Here is a 22955-nt window from a genome sequence, read left to right as displayed (position 1 = left end):
ATCTTCTTCGTATGTCTATGGATTTGTATGTCTATTCTGAACATTTCATATACATGGAATCATACAATATGTGGCCTTTTGTGACTGGTTTCTTTACTCAGCATAATGTTCTCAAGGTTTATCCATGTTATGTTGTAGAATGTATCAATATTTCACTCATTTTATGGCTAATATTCCATTGTGTGAATGTACCACATTTTGTTTATCCATTCATCAGTTGATGGACCTTTGTATTGTTTCTACCTTTTGTCTGTTATGTACCAATTAGCGTTTGTGTACAAGTTTTCTTTTTGTTGTTGGATATATATTTTCACTTATCTTGGGTATATACATAGGAGTATAATTGCTGGATCAAATGGTAACTCTGTGTCTAACAATTTGAGTAACTGCCAGACTATTTTCCAAAGTGGCTCCACCATTTACATTCCCATCAGCAGTATATGAGTATCTCAATTTCTCCACATCCTTGCCAGAACTAGTTATAATCTCACTCTTTTATTCTAACCATCCTAGTAGATGTGACATGATATTCCATGGTGGTTTTGGATTGCATATCCCTGATGCCAATAATGTTGAGAACTTTTATGCTTATTTGCCATTTGTCTGCCTCTTTGAAGAAATGTCCGTTCAGATTCCTTACCTGCATTTTAACTGAGTTTTCTTTTATGACTGAGTTGTAAAAGTTATTTATGTGGATACATGTCCTTTATCAGATAAATGATTCGCAAAATATTTTCTTTGATTTTCTGAATTATATGATGGCTCCTATTTTATCTGCATCACTATCCTGGAAGATAAATGTGTCATTATTATATTCATTTTATAGAAAGGTATTAACTTTGTTAAAGTGTTAGCAGATGTTAGCATATGTTAAAGGGCAAAAGATTAGGCCTTGGTCATCTTATTCCTTCTACAATGTTCTGTTCATGATTCTGTTGCCTGCATAATGTAAATTGGAAGTTTGGGAATAATGAAAACAAAGATTCATTTAGGGACTACAATTTTTTAAAAATCAAAGTTTAGCGACAAACCCATTATTTTACCATTTTAATTCTGACCTGAATTCCCTAAAGTGGAACTTACAAATAAAAATCTTACTGAGTATTCTTAGAAGACAAGATTTTACAAAATGTTTGTTTGAAAACTGTAACATCTTGTTTATTTGATAAATATGAGAGTAATTTATAAGCGAGTACCAACTGGTCAAGGGCAAATGAAGATGTTATTTTCGACGAGGTGTAATACTAGCAAGAATATCCCTTCTTCCTGAATGTGTTTGATCTGGGTTTTATCAGCAAATCATTAAAATTTGGGGGTTTATGATCCATCATACTTACTAGATTAATCACCCTGGGATTTTTGTTCCCTTCCTTAATACGGAGTTTAAAAAGAATTGAAAAATTAACACTATTGTGATGGAATTTTCTCATGCCTTTGATAAAGGAAATATATAATGTATTAAGTTTTATGGTGGAATACAGGCCTGTTGAAGTCCAATAAATATGCTTTTTGTTGATTTATTTATAATTTATTTTTAGTTATTATTTTTCCTGTTTTCTGTGTGTGCATATAAGTCCTCAGCCCTCCCTCACTAACCTATCATAATCACTGCAGCTTCTAGCCTTTAGGTTGAAAAATCTTGATGGGGAATGATGAAACTTAATTTTATTCTAAAATAGGATGTTTCCATATATCTTGAAGCCAGGATTCCTGCTGGGCATGGTGACTAATGCCTTTAATCCCAGCACTTTGGGAGGCTGTTGGGAGGCTGAGGTGGATGGATTACTTGAGTCCAGGAGTCGGAGACCAGCCTGGGCAACATGGTGAAACCCCGTCCCTACTAAAAAATACAAAAAATTAGCTGGGCATGGTGGCATGCGCCTGTATTCCCAGCTACCCTGGAGGCTGAGGTGGGAGAATCACCTGAGCCTGGGAAACTAGAGTGCAGTGACATGGTGCCACTGCTCTCCAGCCTGGGCAGCCGGTGTGAGACCCTGTCTCAAAAAACAACAAAAACCCAAAAAACAAACCAGGATTTATCTTGTAAGCTGAATGAGGAAGTTCATTTTCAAGTAATTTCTTACTAATCACAGATTTACAACATCAAAGGAATAATAAGTTACTGGAGTTTTCCTTGAATGCATTTAATACAAAGAACATGTAAAGAAGCTAGGAATAAAGATACTATTTTGTGGGAAAGATTTAGTGTTTAAGGTATACATATTAAGATTAATTTTCAGTACTGTAGGTAAAAAAAATTATCTAATGTTACAGTTTAGTATGATGCAGGAATATAAAGTGTTATTTTTGAAAGATTCTGAATACTTCTAATTTTTAAGATATATTCCAATATCATAATTGTAGTGTACCTGCCATTGTAACTTAGTGATAATTATTTTAAAAGTTTTAATGTTGAATTTTTCTAGGTGGATATTCCATCTATTATAACCAAGAAACTATTAAAAGCAGCAATGAAGCATATAGAAGTGATAGTTAAAGCCAGACAGAAAGGTAATACAGTTTTCTACTATAGTTTGAGTGATTTTGTTTTTATACACCAATTTTCACCTGAAATATCTAAATATGAGTACTGATTCATTAACTTATATATTCACAGTTGATGTGAGAGTATTCTTTTAAACTGAAATCTCTTTCAGTAGTTTGTTAATAATGTGTGAAAACTTGAGAACCTTTAAAAATTAAAAGCTAACTTTACCGCTGACACTCTTAGTCAGTTTTGAATGATAATCTGTTTCTCTGAAGTAGCTTTCATTTCTCTTCACCCTTTCTCCTTAATGATTTCAATGGTTTTGATCTATTCTAGCCCATCCTTTTTATTGCCACTAGGTTACTTTTATGATATGACAAGTCTCATATTGTCTTTCTGCTAAAAAAAATTCAGTGACTGTCATAGCATCTATACTGTGTATTTAAATCCTTTTCTGTCTAGTCAGATATTAGATCTAGTCTTGTCTTTCACTATATTATGCTTTAGCCACAATGACCTGTTTGCTGCTTCTCATGTATGTTCTGTCCTTTTTACTATCATGATTTGCACATAGCATATGTTCATTAAATGTTTTCCCTTCCTTCTTTCCTTTCCTCCTTTCCTTACCATATCTTGCAAGATCTTTTCTGAGTGAATGAGTGGAATCCTCATTTGAGACTTTTCATGCTCTAAGATCAAGCTCTAAAATGTTTCTTTTTAACAAAACTACTTCTATGCACTATACTTAGTTCGTGAAACTGAGATTTTCCTTGTATTTGCATTTGGTATTCTTTTTTGTCAATGGTTTCTGAAGTATCTTCTGCAGAATACCACTCTACACACATGACCATATGACCAGAAGAGGTTTCATGGTCATATTTTTTATTAATTACTCTTGTATTCCCCTTGTAGAAATTCCCATAGGTAGGAGCATACCAAAAGCTTTGGGTAGTCCTGCAGCAGTGAAATAGCTTTAACTTTAACGTAGCACGTTCCAAATTCATTTGAGCCTGGAACCACTTCCCCCCCCCCCCACATAGTATCAATTATTTTAATCAAAAAACATTTTGGGCAATTATGCTATAGGTAGATTTGAAGTTAAATGAAATTATTAGTTTATTTGCCTTTTGATATGAGTATTTCCTCAGATATCAGAATTGTTTTAAATTATATATTTAAAAATTATTCTGTGTTCATCTTATAACAAGTAAAAATAATTTTACCTTCAACATAGTTTAAAAAAAAAGATGAGGTTGGGTGTGGTGGGCTCATGCCTGTAATCCCAGCACTTTAGGAGACTGAGGTGGGCAGCTCACTTGAGATCAGATGGAGTTCAAGACCAGCCTGGCCAACATGGTGAAACCCATGTCTACTAAAAATACAAAAATTAGCCAGGTGTGGTGGTGCTACACAGGAGGCTGAGGCAGGAGAATGGCTTGAACCCAGGAGGCAGAGGTTGTGGTAGGCAGAGATTGTGCCATTGCACTCCAGCCTGGTAGATAGAGCGAGACTCTATCTAAAAAAAAAAAAAAAAAAAAAAAAGGATGAATGTGAAAGAGTTTGAGTACACATAACTTTCTTTTTCTCTTTAAATTGCAAAAAAATTTTTTTTTCTTTTAGAGATGAGGTCTTACTATGTTGCTCAGGCTGGTTTCAACCTCTTGGGCACAAGCAGTCTGCCTGTCTCGGCCTCCCAAAGTGCTGAGATTCCAGGTATGAGCCACTGTGCCTGGCCAAGTACATATAACTTAATTGTCGTGTTGTAAAGGCTACTTTACTGTCAGAAGAATGTATAGGAAAAGTATTTTTCTTTAAATCAGTAGATATTATGTTTTAGAGCAATTTTACATTTACAGAAGAATTATTGAGCAGAAAGTACAGTGAGTTCTCATATACTGTCACTTTTTCCTAGCATTGACATCTTACATTACTTGATACATTTATTATAATCAGTGTACCAATATTGATACATCATTATTAACTAAAGTCTGTAGTTTAGGTTTTTGTTGTTTTTTGTTTGTTTGTTTGTTTGTTTCTGAGATGGAGTTTTGCTCTAGTTGCCCAGTCTGGAGTCCAATGGCACGATCTCGGCTTACTGCAACCTCCGCTTCCTGGGTTTAAGTGAGTCTCCTGCCTCAGCCTCCCAAGTAGCTGGGATTACAGGCCTGTACCACCACACTTGGCTAATTTTGTTATTTTTAGTAGAGATGAAGTTTCGCCATGTTGACCAGGCTGGTCTCGAACTCCTGACCTCAGCTGATCCACCCGCCTTGGCCTCCCGAAATGCTGAGATTACAGGCATGAGCACCATGCCTGGCCGCATTAGGTTTTACTCTTTACATTATGCATTCTATGGATTTTGACAAATGTATAATCATGTATTCATCATTACAGTAGCATACTGAATAGTTTCCCTGCCCTAAAAATCCCCTGTGCTTTCTCTGTTCATCCTTCTTTCCTCTGAGAATCCCTGGCAACCACTGATATTTTTACTGTCTCTACAGTTTTGACGTTTCCAGAATGTTATATAGTTGGAATCATACAATATGTTTCAGATGGATTTCTTTCAGTTAGCAATATACATTTAACTTTTATCTTTTCGTGGCTTGATAACCCATTTATTTTTACTACTCAATTATATTCCATTGTGTGGATATACCACACTTCGTTTATCCATTCACCAATTGAAGGGCATCTTGGTCCAATTTTTGGCAATTATAAATAATGCCGTTATAAGCATTTGTAGGTTTTTGTGTGGGACAATTATTTTTAATACAGTTTTAATTTTGTTCTAAAGACAAAGATAAGAAGCCTCTTAGACTATGAGTAAATGGAGTCATCTTTTAACTTTTAGTAGAATTGATGAGTTTAGTAAAATCCCCAAATTAGTTTGTCTCTATGAGAGTGACGTTATATATATATGTCACATTGGTAATCCCAGCACTTTGGAAGGCTGAAGCTGGAGGATCACTTGAGCCCAGGAGTTTGAGACAAGCCTGGGCAACATAGTGAGACCCTGTCTCTACAAAAATTAAAAAAATTAGCTGAGTGTGGTGGCATGTGCCTGTAAGTCCTAGCTACTTGGGAAACTGAAGCAGGAGGATTTCTAGAGACCAGGAGTTTGAGACTGCAGTGAGCTGTGATCACCCAGTTACACTCCAGCCTGGGCAACAGAACAAGACCCTGTCTGAAAAAAAGAAGAATAAAAAAGGAGAGTGATATATAATATAAACTAATTTGACTAAAATTTATCATTGAATTTTTGTGAGAGGAGTTGCTAATTTGCTACTATGTAAAAAATCATCCTCAATTGTAAAGTCACCCTCAAATGTTAGATTGGATTCATTAATAACATTGTAATCATCATAATTAATGAAGTCCATAGAATTAAAGACTCAGAGAATTAGGAGGGCTCTTGTTTTATCCCAAGATCCCAGTGTTCTAAATATTATGATAGTAAATTAGATAGACTTGTAAAAAAAGGTTTTCAAATTTTTGATTTTTCATTTCTTTTAATGTATAAATTTGTTTTCTAAGTTCTTTGGCTCTACATGTGAGCATAATTCAGGAAGTAAAGTTTCATTTCTTCATCCATAGTTGTCTTCTCTGTCTTGGCATTCTCTGCTTAATCTTCTTGAGAATAGGCATTATATAGAAGTTGTCTGTGTAAGTACTTCCATGGCTCTTAGAAATGTTGAATATATATATATGTGTGTGTATATACACATATATGTATGTATGCAATATATGAATATATGTGTATATTCAACATTTATATACATATATATATATAATGTAAATTGGATAATGATTGTGTGGGACTTTACTCCAGACTTTCAACCTGAAGATATCTCTTTATCATGGATCTTGTGGACCTTTCCTTTTGTGGTCTGAAAATTGCCAACTAATTAGGCATTAAATATACTGGTGATCAGTGGAAATTAATCCGTGCTTTGTATTCTAATGTATGAATGCTTAATCACACTAAATATTATAATTACTTATCTATATTATGTTATGACTTTTCAGTGTTAATAACTGTTTACTGATACAGATTCTTTTTTGTTTTTGAGAAGGAGTCTTGCTCTGTTGCCCAGGCTGGAGTGCAGTGGTGCAATCTTGGCTCACTGCAAGCTCTGCCTCCAGGGTTCACACCATTCTCCTGCCTCAGCCTCCTGAGTAGCTGGGACTACAGGTGCCTGCCATCAAACTCGGCTAATTTGTTCTGTATTTTTTTAGCAGAGATGGGGTTTCACCGTGTTAGCCAGGATGGTCTCTGATCTCCTGACCTTGTGATCTGCCTGCCTCGGCTTCCCAAAGTGCTGGGATTACAGGCGTGAGCCACCGTGCCTGGCCTGATACAGATTCTAAGGCTCAAAGGGATTGTTTCATTTGTTTAAAATCTTATCAATAAAGAAGTAGAACTGGGACTTAGCACAGCTTACTGTGCTAAGATACTGTACAGAGAGTTCTGACTTTTATGTTCATGATATAAATTTCTAAAAGACCCATGCCCCAAATTCTAATGAAAAACAGCTTGGCAAATAATTTAAAATGCATTTCTTATAAAAACTATGTCCTTTGCTAATCCCGCTTTAGACCCACAAGTCCAGATAGCCTTGATTTACCTTCTTAGTACTGTTGCCAAGCTGAACTCGGGTCTGCTTTCCCAGTGTGCAGAAAAAAAAGCAAGCACTGACACTGGGATTTTCAGCAAGGGAACGTGAGGCATTTATTGCTAACAAGGAGAACAAGCAGCTACTGCTTACGACCTGAATTCCCCGGTGGCATACAAGCAAGGGTTTTTAGACTTGGGGTAAATTTCAAGAAGCAAAAGTTATATGTAAAATTGTAAGTCAGTACATGGAGGTTGTACATGGGTTGACTCAGGAAGCTGGGATATCTTGAAGTGGGGCCTTACAAGTGATAGGTGGATTCAGAGAGTCTTTGGTTTGCAGTTGGTTAAAAAAGCAAGGCTTTGTCTAAAAACCTGGGGTTAGCAGAAAGGAATGTTAAGCCTTGATCTGTGGGTGTAACTCTCTCCAGGCCCCTCAGGAAGAAATTTAGAACGGTGGTTAGAGTTCAGTCCTCAGTTCCCCCTTGTCTGAAGTCTCCATGACAGTGGTTGACATGTTCTATTTAGTGGGGGTCCAGGTTTCTGAAAAATAATTCAAGGACATATGTCACAATTTTATCTTTAGTTTCTGTAGGGAACCAAACATCCTGTGACTCTGGCTTACTTGGGTGGCTGTTGTTTATGTTATTATTTTCTTGTTTAGCAAGTTATTCACTCACTTTCCTAATTGCTGGTTGTAGGGCTAGCTTAGGTGCCTGCAATTTCCCTTGGGACTCAAAAGTTTTTTCTTTATTTTTATGCTGGGGGTCCTGGCAGGCCCCTAAGGATTGCTGCTCCATCTCAGTACTCACACTTTTGGAATGCATATAATGCCTTTTTTTGGTGTGTGAATATGCTTGCATTCTATTTCAATAAACACAGAAGGAAATAGTTGTAAAATAAATGCCATTGAATTAGGGTTAAGATTGCCAACACAGACTCCATGATTTGAAAAAACTGCACTGAGTGCAGAAAGGGAAAAGCATCACTTGCCTTTCCACTTAGTCTTTTGAGGTCTATAAAAAGGAGCAATACTATTAATTTTACATTTGAAAATACTAGTTATTGCCAGGTCTAAAAAAAACTTTGCTAACGTAACTTTTATTATCAGTTAGTATTTATTAAGAAATCTATCCTGGCCGGGCGCGGTGGCTCATGCCTGTAATCCCAGCACTTTGGGAGGCCGAGACGGGCGGATCACGAGGTCAGGAGATCGAGACCATCCTGGCTAACACGGTGAAACCCCGTCTCTACTAAAAAAAAAAAAAATACAAAAAACTAGCCGGGCGAGGTGGCGGGTGCCTGTAGTCCCAGCTACTCGGGAGGCTGAGGCAGGAGAATGGCGTAAACCCGGGAGGCGGAGCTTGCAGTGAGCTGAGATCCGGCCACTGCACTCCAGCCTGGGCCACAGAGCGAGACTCCGTTTCAAAAAAAAAAAAAAAAAAAAAAAGAAATCTATCCTTTCATGGGTTTCTACTTTAAATAGTATTATATTTCCTATGTCCTCTGCTCTGGGCAGAAGATCCAGAACTTAACCAATGAAGCCAGATTCTATTGTGAACACAAGTTCTCTGAAAGGGATTTGAGAGTAAAGAGACTTCGTTTCAGGGAACAGTTTGCAAACCAGGGAAACATAACCTTATTCTGAAACAAAGCTGCATTCCAGAGGACAAAGAGTTCTGGTTTTATAGCAAGAGTTCCTTCCCAGGTTCCCAATCAGGCCTCTTTATGCAGATGAAGGATTACAATCTGATTGGTCAGTGCAGCTGAGTTCTGATTGGTTGATACTGCTGAATCCTGATTGGCTGGGACAGGTGAGCTTACATTGGTTGGTTCAGGGGAGCCCTGATTGGTTGGTTTCCAGGCCCAAAACCAGAAATCTGACAGATGTTTCTTTGAAATCGCTTCTAGAGGGAGGGGATTTCCAGCCACAGGAACTGGTTTTACTTGATTGTAGAAAGGGAGGTCGTATGAAAAAGTTTCATAGCATCTTTCTGAGAACACAGAGTATATAACTGCTTCCTCACCAGCTATAGTGGCCTGGATCTATTTTAAATTTGAGTTTCTCAGCTAGGGGGATTCCATTTTGTCTGAGGGCTGAGGGCATGTTTTGATACTCTAACTGCTTTAAAAGGTAACTTGGATGTGAAAGCAGATGCAATTGAAGAATTTTGAAGCCAGGTGCAGTGGCTCATGCCTGTAATCCCAGCACTTTGGGAGACCGAGGTGGGTGAATCATCTGGAGTCAGGAGTTCCAGACCAGCATGGTCAACATTGTGAAGCCCCGTCTCTACAAAAAATATAAAAATTAGCCGGACATGGTGGCGGGTGCTTGTAATCCCAGTTACTAGGGAGGCTGAGGCAGAATTGCTTGAACCTGGGAGGTGGAGGTTGCAGTGAACCGAGATCATGCCATCGCACTCCAGCCTGGGGGTAAGAGCGAAACTCTGCCTCAAAACAAAAAAAAAAAAAAAAAATTGAGGCCTATAATCCCAGCAGTTTGGGAGGCTGAAGTGAGCAGATTGCTTCAGTTCAGAAGTTTGAGACCAACCTGGGCAACATGACAAAACCCCATCTCTACAAAAAATGCAAAAATTAGCCGGGCACAGGAATGCCCGCCTGTGGGCCCAGCTACTCTGAAGGCTCAAGCGGGAGGATCGCTTGAGCCGAGGAGGTCGAGGCTACAGTGAGCCGAGATCACACCACTGCATACCTCCAGCCTGGGTGACGGAGCGAGACCTTGTCTCAAAATAATAATGATAATAATTTTGAGTAGGATAGGTTTTGCTTTTGGAGAGGATAAAGAAGATATAGCATTTGGCAACAAAAGCCTTATGTGTGCTAGAAATTGTAAAAGTTGTTTTCTCTAATTTTTTCCACTTAATCATTTGCTATTATTTTATATAACTTGTAGAGACATAAGTTTGAATTTTTGTTTGCAAGAGGGTCCATTTATCAATTTATTGCAAAATAAGCAGACTTCTAATAAAGTGCACATTGAAAAGAGGTTAGGAAAGGAATGACTTGGTTACATATTTTTTTGGAAACATTTCCATTTACTGCAGCCTTGTAATCTCCGCCTCCTGGATTTAAGCAATTCTCTTGCCTCAGCCTCTTGAGTAGCTGGGACTACAGTTGTGTGCCCCCATGCCTGGCTAATTTTTGTATTTTTTGTAGAGACGGGTTTGCGCCATGTTGGCAAGGCTGGTCTCGAACTCCTGGTCTCAAGCTGTTTGCCTGCCTCGGCCTCCCAAAGTGCTGGGATTACAGGCATGAGTCACCACGCCCAGCCCATGCTTTTCTATTTGTTAATGGAAATGACCGAAATTATTTAATGTCACTTAACTTGTTTCAATATTTATCTTTGATCTCTATAGTAAAAAATACAGAGTTTTTACAGCAAGCTGCTTTAGAAGAATATGGTCCAGAGCTTCATGTTGCTTTGAGAAGTCGAAGAGATGAATTACACTATTTAAGGAAACTTACTGAACTGCTTTTTCCTTATATTTTGCCTCCTAAAGCAACAGACTGCAGGTATAAAAAGACTAGACAATATAATAGTATTTGCATAACATGCCATATGTATATTACTATTTTTGATTATGATAGGAGTACACTAAAATTTGAGGTTAGCCTATGAATAGCTTTTCATTTGAAAAAATTTATTAAAGTATTAATATATAATTTATTAATTATGGTCTTAAAATGCCAATTTAAGTGCTATTTGTGGTGTGTTGTGTAGTTTAGAATTTTTCTTTAAAACTGATCTTGGACATAAAATATAAATATGAATAAAATTAATTTTTCATATCATTATATTTTATTTCATTGGTGTTCCCCTTTAAAGACATGCACATTGTAACTATAATAGGCAAAAACACTTAAACAAACTGTATAGATGCGTTTATGTTTCAAGGTATCCAACTGGGAAAAAGAATTGGAGGTCATTTAGTCTGTTCCTCCTTTTTCTGGCTGTAGCATGTTTAGATTATTCCATAAATTATCTTGTTACTCTTACCCTAATAACCGTTAGAGGAGTAATCATGTCTTATTTTTAGTGATATTTAAAGTGATGTACTTGAAATACTACTTTTTGTTTAAAATTTTTATGGGATTCTTAAAATCATTTTAGTATTTTGAACTGCATGATTTTTATACTAGACTAGTTTATAATAGTAAATGTGATTATAAATATATTTATAATATTAAATATTAATTTAAATATGTATTAAACAGTTAAATACTCTTAGGTAGGAAGTATTTTCTTTTCTTTTTTTTTTTTTTGAGATGCAGTCTTGCTCTGTCACCCAGGCTGGAGTTCAGTGGCATGATCTCAGCTCACTGCAACCTCCACCTCCCAGATTCAAGTGATTCTCCTGCCTCAGCCTCCCCGTTAGCTGGGATTACAAGCATGCACTACTACGCCCAGCTAATTTTTGTATTTTTGGTAGAGACGGGGTTTCATCATGTTGGCCAGACTGGTCTCGAACTCCTGACCTCGTGATCTCCCCACCTCAGCCTCCCAAAGTTCTGGGATTATAGGCATGAGCCACCCTGCCCAGCCAATAGAGAGTATTTCCTAATGTCCTCCACGTTCCTCCTGTTAAGGAATACTTTTTTTTTCTCTTAAGTAATATTTTATTTTAGCCAAGTGAGAACTCTTAACTCTTTGCTCTTCAACGTGTGGTCTGCAAACCAGTAGCATGAACACTGGTTGAGGGTTCGTTAGAAATGCAGAATTTTAGGGCTTAACCAAGACCTACTGAATTATAGTCTCCATTTTAACAAGATCCTTAGGTAATTCATATGCCCTTGAAAGTTAAGAACTAATATAAATCACTAAATATAAACAGTTATTATTATTTCTTTTTCCAGATCTTTGACTTTACTTATAAGAGAGATTCTGTCTGGCTCTGTGTTCCTTCCTTCTTTGGATTTCCTAGCTGATCCAGTAAGACTTAATTTTTTTTTTTTTTAAATTGTTACAAATTACACTTAATATAAAATTTAGTATCTTAAACATTTTTATGTATATAGTCAGCGATATTGAAAACATTCATGTTGTGCAAACATCCCCATTCCCCATCTCCAGAACTCTTCACCTTATGAAACTGAAACTCTACATCTGTTAACAGTAACTCCTCATTCCTTCCTCCCTCCAGCCCTCCTGGCAACCACCATTCTGCTTTCTGTCTCCATGAATTTGACTACTCTGGGTACCACATATAAGTGGAATCATAAGTATGAGTCTTTGTGACTGGCTTATTTCACTTAGCATAGTGTCTTCGAGGTTCATCTATGTTGTAGCATGTGTCAGAATTTCCTTCCTTTACAAGGCTGAGTAATATTTTATTGTATGTGTATAACATGTTTTGCTTATCTATTCATCCATTGATGGACACATCAGATGCTTCTACCTTTGATCCAGTAAGATTTTGAAGAATTAAGAATGACTTAGAAATATTTTAACTGCCAAAATCAGAATAGCTTTTATTTGTCCATTTCCACAAAGGTTAAGAACCTCTTTTGTAGATGTAAAAAAACTCCTGCTGTAATACATATGTGCACATTTTTTACCACTGGTCCATTTATTTTTTCATTTTTCTAGAAACTTACATAATATGATACAAGTTATGAAAATTCTGGGGAGAATACAGTAGTGGAATTATTTTGATTTATGTTTATTATTTTCCACTAGGATACTGTGAATCATTTGCTTATCATCTTCATAGATGACAGTCCAGTGAGTATTGAATATATTAGAAAACACTTCAGATTGCATTGAATTTTGATTTTGTATGTCAAATCAAGTGGGAATTTTACTGCATTAATAATTCTCTTTCTTTCAAAGCCTGAAAAAGCAACTGAACCAGCTTCTCCTTTGGTTCCATTCTTGCAGAAATTTGCAGAACCTAGAAATAAAAAGCCATCTGTAAGAATTTTCAGCAATAACACCTTTTTGATATAAACAATTTTAGAACTCATTTATGTAGCTTAAACTTAATCTTTCTCTTATGTCAAGGTGCTGAAGTTAGAATTGAAGCAAATCAGAGAGCAACAAGATCTTTTATTTCGTTTTATGAACTTTCTGAAACAAGAAGGAGCAGTGCACGTGTTGCAGTTTTGTTTGACTGTGGGTGAGGCTTACCTGTGTATTTTAAGAAAAGTAATTTTTAAACCTTTTAATGTATTTGAATATTTTAAATCAGATCTGATGTTGTGGTATCCATCTATCATTGTACTAAATTTCATATGCTCGATTTTCTTTTTTTTTTGTTTGAGGTGGAGTTTTGCTCTTGTTGCCCACCCAGGCCAGAGTGCAGTGGTGCAATCTCAGCTTACTGCAACCTCCACCTCCCGGGTTCAAGCGATTCTCCTGCCTCAGTCTCCCGAGTAACTGGGATTACAGGCGTATGCCACCATCCCAGCTAATTTTGTATTTTTAGTAGAGACAGGGTGTCTCCATGTTGATCAGGCTGGTCTTGAATTCCCGACCTCAGGTGACCCGCCCACCTCGGCCTCCCAAAGTGCTGGAGTTACAGGCATGCGCCACCGCGCCCGGCCATCTACTCGATTTTCTAACAGCATCTGTGAGTTTCTCCCAAGTGCCCACTCCTTTCCAGATTGGGAAATAATCTGTCACTAACTTCATTCAAATCCGAGTAGCAGAAAAATAAAAGCTACTAAAAGTGCAGTATAATGAAAATATATTAAAGACCCAAACTGTAACACATGTCAATATCACTTCACAGTTTTTGTAAAGGATTGTTTTGATTAAATTATCAAATATAAAAATGCCTCATTTTGATTATAAGCTCTCTAGCTTTATAGATTATTGGATTTATAAGAAACTTTATAGACTATGAAAAAATCATTTTTAATGCATTTAATTTCTTTTTAAATATAACTTTAAAAAATTGAGGTATAATTTATACAGTGAAACTCATAGAATTTAAATGTATAGTTTGATCAGTTTTGCACATGTGTACGTCCATGTAACCTGCATCTTTATCAAGATCTAGAACATTTATTTCTGTCAGCCCAGAAAATTTCCTTAGGATCCTTCCCAAGAGATCCACTCTTTCCCCTACTCCTGCCAAAGCCATCACTAGTCTCATTTCTCTCACCACAGATTAGTTTTGCCTGCATAGTTTTTTTATATAGATTGAATCACATAATATGTATTCCTTTGTGCCTGGCTTCCTTCACTCAGGATAATGCTTTTTAAAGTTCATCTATGTTTTTGTCTAAATAAGTAGTTTGGGCAAGGCTTGGTGGTTCATGCCTATAATCCCAGCACTTTGGGAGGCCGAGACAGGTGGATCAGTTGAGGTCAGGAGTTCGAGACCAACCTGGGCAACATAGTGAAACCCTGTCCTGACAAAAATACAAAAATTAGCCAGGCGTGTTGACTCATGCCCGTAATCGCAGCTAATCAGGAGGCTGAGGCAGGAGAATTGTTTGAACTCGAGTGGTGGAGGTTGCAGTTAGCTGAGATCGTGCCACTGCACTCCAACCTGGGTGACAGAGTGAGACTCTGTCTCAAAATAAATAAATAAATACATTTGTCATTTGTTCTTTGCTGAGTGGTATTCCATTGTATGAATACATATATCTTTTATTACTTTATAACTATTAACCAAGTGCAGGTACATTTAAGATTGTTATATCTTCTTAATGAATTTATCCTTTTATCATTATAAAATGCTCCTCTTTTATCTTCGGTAATGTTTAGTCTTGAAATCTACTGTGTCTGATGTTAATGTAGCCACATCATCTTTCCTTATATTTGAGTGTGCATTTGTATATCTTTTTCTATCTGATTGAAATGTTTAATGTATTTCTAGTAAGCAGCACATAGTTGCTCTTGCTTTAAAAAAAAACTAATTTAGTAATCTTTGTTTTTTAATTGGTATCTGTAGTACATTTACACTTGATATTTATTACATGTTTATTGTTAGGCCTTCCATCTTGGTGTTTGTTTTATATTTGTCCTGTATATTCCTTGCCTTTCTTTTACTCCTTTGCTGCCTTTCTTGAGGTTGAGTATTGTTTAGTATTTTGTTTTATCTTTCCTATTGACTTTTGAGTCTGTTCTGTTATTTTTTTTGATTGATCAGATATTATGTTTTTTTTTTTTCATTTATCATAGTCCTAATTTAAAAATATTTTACTGCTTCAGGAGCAATGTAAGAACCTCATTGTACCTCAGAGCATCCCCTCCTGCCTATTATTGTGCTCCTGTTGTTACGTATTTTAATTCTTCATAGGCTATAAACCCACAGTACATCATTTCTTCACTAAATAGTCATCAGGCTTCTACATGTGTGGAATGCACACACACATTCATTTTTAAAGGTTCTTATAATTATTGGCATATTTACTGTCCCGGTGCTCTTCATTTCTTTCTGCAGAACCAGGCTTCTGCTGAAAGAAATCATTTTCACAGTACTTATAATACAAATACACTGGAGATAAATTTTCTTAGCTTTTGTCTGTCTGAAAAGATGGCATGATCATGGTTCACAAAATACAACCTCAACTTCCTGAGCTCAAGTCATCCTCTTGCCTCAGCCTCCGAAGTAGCTGGGACTACGGGTGAACACCACCATGCCTGGCTAATTCTTTATAGAGACTGAGTCTCACTATGTTGCCTAGGCTGGTCTTGAACTCCTGGGCTCAAGTGATCCTCCTGCCTCAGCCTCCCAAAGTGCTGGGATTACAGGCATGAGCCACCACACCTGACCTTTAATCCATTTTGACAATTCCTGGCTGTCTTTTCAAATATCCTGCCCCTTTATATGCATGTTAACTCATACAGGAATGGCAGTTATATTCTGTGGCCTCACAAATCTTATATGCTGTATTCCAACTTTTTTTTTTTTAACTCCCTTTTTTCCCCCTTTATATTTTGGTTTGAATGATTAAAAAGTAAATGGTAAACTCCTTATTAACACATCTTGAAATAAAATGAAAAAGCAATTGGTATTTTGGCTGTCCTAATACAACCATCTTTTATTTTGGAATAAACATTCATTTGTTTAAACTGTCAGTTCTGCCACTAGTTTGCAGCGTTCATGATGGAGAGAAATATTGTTTAAAAACATTGATTGGAACTAAAAACAGTATTCATATTTATTTTTATTTAGTAAATCAGATTTCAGAATAATGAAAGACTTGTGGTATAATAAATTAATCCAATATTGTTCTTTAAGGAAACTATTAGAAGTGTGTTTAGTATCCTGAATTTTAGCAAATTTGTATTGCTATTTATGTATTTACATATTTTCTGTTAATGTATAAAAATTGGTTGATTGCATTTCTCTTTTATTGAGTAGTTATCTTATTCTCAAATATTTTTTAAAAACTTAGATGAATTAGATTGCTTCTAATTGCTGCTGTTAGCATTGGCTACAATTAGAATGGGACTATTAAGTGTTTATGAATAGTTTTATATTAAAATTATTTTTTCTTTTTCTTTCCCTCATTTGTTAGAGGAATTTAATGATAGAATTTTACGACCAGAATTATCAAATGATGAAATGCTATCTCTTCATGAAGAGTTGCAGAAGATTTATAAAACATACTGTTTGGATGAAAGTATTGACAAAATTAGATTTGATCCCTTCATTGTAGAAGAGATTCAAAGAAGTAAGTCAAAGACGATAAGAATAACTTATTTAGCATTCTTACAGTTTTCTCATTTGTTCTCTGCTTACTATTGCAGCGGCTGTCTGCAGTACATGGGCAGCTGTTATTCTATTTCACTAATGAGATGAAAGCTTTAAAGAAAAGACTTATTCATACTTTACGTATTTGTCAGAACTAGAGCTTGGTTGGTCTAATTTCTCAATCTAGTGTGTTTCTTACAGTGGAGTTTCAGTAAAATGTAGTTTTAGAACTGTATATGTTTATGCTATTTATAAATAATTTCTACAGTAGAATTTTTTTAATAGTTGCTGAAGGCCCATACATAGATGTTGTGAAACTTCAAACTATGAGATGTCTTTTTGAAGCATATGAACATGTCCTTTCTCTTTTGGAGAATGTATTTACTCCTATGTTCTGCCATAGTGATGAGGTAAGTCAAAATATTAAGCTTGTTTGAGGATTTTTATACATAATTTAGTAGTAGTTCTGATTTCATTAGATGAGTGATTCAAATAACAAAATAAATAGAAAAATAAAACAAGATTGCTGGGCACGGTTGCTCACGCCTATAATCCCAGCACTTTGGAAGGCTGAGGTGGGTGAATCACTTGAGTTCAGGCATTCAAGACCAACCTGGCCAACATGGTGAAATTCCATCTCTACTAAAAATACAAAAGATTAGCTGAGTGTGGTGGCACATGCCTGTAATCTCAGTTACTTGGGAGGCTGTGGCAGGAGAATAGCTTGAACTCAGAAGGCCAAGGTTGCATTGAGCTAAGATCACACCACTGCACTTAAGCCTGGGCGATAGAGCAAGACTCTGTCTCAGTAGAAAACAGAACAAAAAAACCAAGTCTTTTCCGCTATGTAATTAAGTGAAGATTAAAAAATAATTGCAAAAACAATTATCAATACCAAAACCTGTTTATATTTATGTAAGTAGATAGATTGGGACCAAATAGGTCTGCCTGGTTTGCCATATGCCTGAGCAGCTTTGTAGGATTGCAGTGACGCAGAAATCTCATTGTATACACATTATTTACAAACCTGTGGAAATCATCTGCGTTTGCAATATTTTCATCCTTGCCCTATTTGACAATGTCTGTATTCACTTGATTGAGATAGCTTTTTTTTCCCCCCAAAACTGGAAAGTAGTAAACTAAGGTAATGTGTTTTAATATTAATTGTAAGTGTAATAAATGGTGATTAGTATTTGTTATTTTAAAGTATTTCAGACAACTTTTAAGAGGTGCAGAATCACCAACACGCAATTCAAAATTCAACAGGTAGGTTGTATATTTTGTTTTTGAACTTGCTGATGCCAATCATTCTATGATAGCATCATTGTCTTTATTAGCTATTTTTCTGAATGAATATGTGGTGCCATTGTTATATGAGTAGACAAGGCATTTTACTAGTGAATTGTAGAACTGTCTTCTATATAGTGATCTGAAAATGCCTGAAATTCTGTTAGAAAAATTTAACAAGATACATAATGTGGCCTTGTTAATCTCATAATTAATATATATTAGTTTTGATTACTGGCTTTATTGGAGACTAGGGACTGAATGCATAAGTGGCGTCCACAGATAACTCAGAATTAAATGTTTTAGAGAAAACTTTTTTTTAAGAGTGCTTACTGGGTACAAAAGTGGAGGAATGTTTATTTCTTTTTTTGGGTCTCTGGAAATCTAAGTGTACAGTTAAGGGACCTAAAGAAAGGTAATAGAAGAGAAAAGCTTTATCTGTTTGTAAACTGGATAATTAATGTTCTGATTTGTCTTTGCAAGATTACATGTACAAAATTGACACAGATACCAAATGTATAAATCTACAGAATAGATTTATAAAGAAAATATGTGAATAAATATATATTTTAAGTCACATAATAGCAAATCAACAAACCTATTCTGAATTTCCAATGAAAGAATATTAATGGCTGGGCACGGTGGCTCACATCTGTAATTCCAGCACTTTGTGAGGCTGAGACGGGTGAATCACTTGAGGTCAGGAGTTTGAGACCAGCCTGGCCAACGTGTTGAAACCTCGTCTTTACTAAAAATATGAAAATTAGCCGGGATGGTGGCACATGCCTGTAATTCCAGCTACTTGGGAGGCGAAGCAGGAGAATTGTTGGAGCCCAGGAGGTGGAGGTTGCAGTGAGCCGAGATCGCGCCACTGCACTCCAGCCTGGGTGACAGAGCAAGACTGTCTCAAAAAAAAAAAAAAGTTAAGAAACTCTTTTGACTTCTTATGTATAAGGTAAATGAATCATTTCATTTACTTTTCATTTTCATTTCTAATCATTTCATTTACCTTATATATGTACAAAATTGACACAAACATCTCAACACCTTCCAATTTGAGCAAGCATCTAATAAACATATAAATAAATTGGATATGTACTACAAAGAGAGAAGTAGATAAGTCAAGAAATGGGGCAGTGTTTTAGATAGTTAGTAGAAGGAAAAATGTGAAAACCTTAGCCATGAGGAGAATATATTGTATTTCTTGACATAACCAAGTGTTATGGGAATAGGTGTTTCTTTGAACGTTGAATATTAATTCTGATTTAATGCCTCAGTAGAAGTAGTATACATGTAATAACTTTTCTGAAAGGTAGAAAATACATTTAGGATTATTTGCAAAATTACTACTTTTTAACTTTTTCCTAAAAATTTGTATGTTATAGCCATGAAGCTTAGATTTTATTTAACAAAAATCATATTCATACTATTTAAAATAACATTCTTTGCCCAGGCCACATGCCTTTTCTTGCATTTGAATTCTTTTCTAAGGAGTTTCCTTAGAAAAGGAATTTACCGGCATACTTGAGAAGCAGGTAGAATGTATCCTTGTTTATAGACATAAGATGTTTGGAGTTTCATACCAGGGCACGGAGCTAGTGAAATGCCCTTTTCTAGGACCATTTAAGGGCAAGTGGTTCTGTGACCTTAAAAGCCTGCTTGGTAGATGGCCGGGTGTGGTGGCTCACACCTGTAATTCCAGCAATTTGGGAGGCTGAGGCAGGCGGATCACCTGAGGTCAGGAGTTTAACACCAGCCTGGCCAACATGGTGAAACCCTGTCTCTACTAAAAATACAAAAATTAGTCGAGTGCGGTGGAACACACTTGTGATTCCAGCTACTTGGGAGGCTGAGGCAGGAGAATCACTTGAACCCAGGAGGCAGAGGTTACAGTGAGCTGAGATTGCACCACTGCACTCCAGCCTGGGCAACTAAGACTCCGCCTCAATTAAAAATAAAATAAAATAATATAAAAAGCTTGCTTCGTAGTGAAAATCTAAGTCAAGGTCATAACTTCAGAGATGAAAAAAGCCTTCTTTGCTACTTTGAGAACACTTCATTATTTTCAGCATGTTGAAGTACTAATTTTGTTGGCTTTAAAATATAAAAAGGCAGATTATATGGGTTCTTTTCATTCTGGATACTGATTATGACTTTTTAAAGTATGTTTTTCTTTATGGTGATCTGATTTTAGTAGTTAACTATCAGTCTTATCAGGACTCTGTTTCTGTGATAGTTAATGATTTATTTACCTATATACAATAAAAGTTTTTTTAACATTCTTTCGTTGGAGATTTAGAATAGCTTTTTAATTTGCTATTAAATGACTTAAATTACATAAAATATGTATTCATATATTTGACGTCTACATTTTATATTTTCAAAGTAAAATTCGAATGCATATTATTATCATGTTCTCTGTTTCATTCTTCACAAAGTACAACTTTTGTTTTTTAATATTTAGAGACCTTTTGTTAACTGTGCTTCTTAGCTTAAAACATTTTTTTACTCAAGCTAAAAACATGTGAAGCATAAATGATTCTATCTAACATGGACACAAATTTAATGTTGGAAAATATGGGTTTGTTTTTTGTGCCAGATTTTTGGTGGTTCAGTCTCTGCATACTTTCCACTGTGTGAAAGAAATGGTATTCCTAAGGACAAAGAAAAGACAGAATTATTTCTGGATATTTAATTTCTAAGAACCTTTTTTAATGATGTAGAAAAAAGTCAGTTATTTCCTGATATATTTAATTTTTTTCCGTGTCACCCAAGAGATAACGTATTTAATTTTTAAGAACCGTTTTTAGTAATGTAGACTTCATCCAAACACAAAAGACAGCTATGTGCTTTTATCTTGCCTTTATCACCTTATTCATGAGGATTTCTTCCCTTTGCAAAGATGAATGTTATACACCTGTGTAACTTCTGAAGCTTTTACATTTTGTTTTGTGTTCTAGAAGTTTATATAATATCTGGACTTTCTTTCTTTCCTCTCCTTGTATAATTTCACATACCTGTTATTGCAGAGGTAGCCTAAGTTTGGATGATTTTCGGTAAGTCTTGAGCATGTGATTCTTTTCAGTATTAAATTTTTTAGAAAGTACATTGTGAACAACCTAATAGAAATAAAAAGGAAAAAAATGAAACACTATAGTATTAACTGCCATTATATCCTAGTTATTTAGGATAATCTTTTAAAAGGAATACCTACTTTTAGTCTAGATATGTCCTCTTTGAAATAGCATGTTATGTCATCATAAAATAAAAATGTCCTGATACTTCAAATATATTTTCATTATTTAATTTGTATCTTGTTTTTTAAGGCTGTTGACTCATTTTTGTTCTTGTTAATTTTGCTAAATTAATTTTAGAATTATTTGTGTTTAAATAATTTTTTTTAAGAAGTATCATGTTTCTGTATTTCTGGGCATAATCACAAGTGAGACTTTAAATTTCATATTTCAACAACCCCCATTGTTTTGTAATATGCATGTTGTAGAGACTAGAATAAACTATCTGGAGTCTAGAGATTTTAAAAATATTTTATTAACATTTTTATGTCTTGGGAAGCATTTTTTTTTTTAAATCAAGGACAGTTGTGTCTACAATTCTTGTTTAAAAAAACTCTAATTGTATGTTTGTTTAGATAAAATAATCTAGTTTAAGTACCCCTTTTCATGCTTACTACTTATTATTAGTGTTTTTCCAGAAGTTTGATTTACTTCTTGGATGTGTGTAAAATACACATTACTACATATTGGTGTATTTGAAACTTGACTAATTTTCTTTCTGTAATTGTATTATTTCAGTAGATAACTTAATTTTCCTCACAAGAGTAATAGCTATACACTTGAGCATTCAAAACAAACTTTCTCAGATGATTTTAAAGTAGTCATTTTTATTTGGATATCTGTTGTAAGAGAAGCATTACATAGTGAACATGACTTTATTTTATTTTATATATTTTTTCGAGATGGAGCCTCACTCTGTCGCCCAGGCTGGAGTGCATTGGTGCCATCTCAGGCTCACTGCAACTTCTGCCTTTCGGGTCCAAGTGATTCTCCTGCGTTAGCCTTCCCCTGCCACCTCACTCATTTTTGTATTTTTAGTACAGATGTGGTTTCGCCATATTGGCCAGGCTGGTCTTGAACTCCAGACCTCAGGTGATCTGCCAGCCTTGGCCTCCCAAAGTGCTGAGATTACAAGTGTGAGCCACTGTGCCTGGCCTTGAGCATAACTTTTAAATTGGGTAAAAGTTATGGTTTTAGTTGCTGAAACATTGGGCAGTAGGCTAACGGACATTTTTGCTACGTTTAGCTTATTTATTTTGTTGCTTTTCAGTTATTTCTGCCTTCAGAAATTCAACTTAAAAAAATTGCAAAACCAACATTTAATATTTATGGCAGAGCAGACTGCTTCCTAGGGCTATATTTGCTTTTATCCCTGTGCTCATTGCTAACCTTTCCCTTTGGCACTTTTCTTTTTCTTAAAGTTCCTTCTGAAAATGAAGTAGTGAGAAAACAATAGTTGACATTTTTTTCTGTTGCATAATTTTAGTACAGTTACTCTAAAGGGTTGTTTTCAATTTTGAACAGATCTTAAGCATTTTTTTATCTATTTCAAAATATCGCAATAAGAACTATATTCCGCTAGGGGGCTCTCATCTTTTAAAAATTTTAATCCGGTTAATATTTTGAAGTTAATACTGGGTACATTTTGAGTGTTTATAAATAAATATTGTCCCATTTATTCATCCACCAAATTTAAACTTTAAATACTATGTCATTTTTGGCTTCTGAGATGTTGTTACTTAATCCATGGATGAAAACTCCAAAAGTTATGTTAGCTATACCTTTATCATTTTCAAAACGATTTTTCTTTTTTTCTAAAT

The 22955-nt window shown here is 35.5% G+C and overlaps 1 protein-coding gene across 16 annotated transcripts in view; it reads left to right on the top strand.

Moving 5' to 3' along the window:
- The window catches only part of SNX14 (sorting nexin 14), a 101057-nt gene that overhangs the window by 34740 nt on the left and 43362 nt on the right, over nucleotides 1-22955 (top strand). For 7 of the 16 annotated variants that reach the window (XM_010383968.2, XM_030928777.1, XM_030928779.1 and 4 more), the window contains 10 exons: nucleotides 2427-2511; nucleotides 10481-10637; nucleotides 11979-12054; nucleotides 12802-12846; nucleotides 12955-13035; nucleotides 13126-13240; nucleotides 16599-16754; nucleotides 17060-17184; nucleotides 17982-18040; nucleotides 21091-21117. In XM_010383968.2, coding sequence (XP_010382270.1) covers nucleotides 2427-2511; nucleotides 10481-10637; nucleotides 11979-12054; nucleotides 12802-12846; nucleotides 12955-13035; nucleotides 13126-13240; nucleotides 16599-16754; nucleotides 17060-17184; nucleotides 17982-18040; nucleotides 21091-21117 — 926 coding nt within the window. Of the gene's footprint in view, nucleotides 1-2426; nucleotides 2512-10480; nucleotides 10638-11978; nucleotides 12055-12801; nucleotides 12847-12954; nucleotides 13036-13125; nucleotides 13241-13579; nucleotides 13694-16598; nucleotides 16755-17059; nucleotides 17185-17981; nucleotides 18041-21090; nucleotides 21118-22955 lie in introns of those variants that run through there. The other 9 variants (XM_010383970.2, XM_030928778.1, XM_030928782.1 and 6 more) reach the window with 6 other exon arrangements.

This window comes from Rhinopithecus roxellana, chromosome 4 (assembly GCF_007565055.1).
Source record: "Rhinopithecus roxellana isolate Shanxi Qingling chromosome 4, ASM756505v1, whole genome shotgun sequence".
Lineage (NCBI taxonomy): Eukaryota > Metazoa > Chordata > Mammalia > Primates > Cercopithecidae > Rhinopithecus > Rhinopithecus roxellana.
Note: the sequence above shows the minus strand (reverse complement) of the source record. Positions and strands in the feature narration are given on the sequence as shown.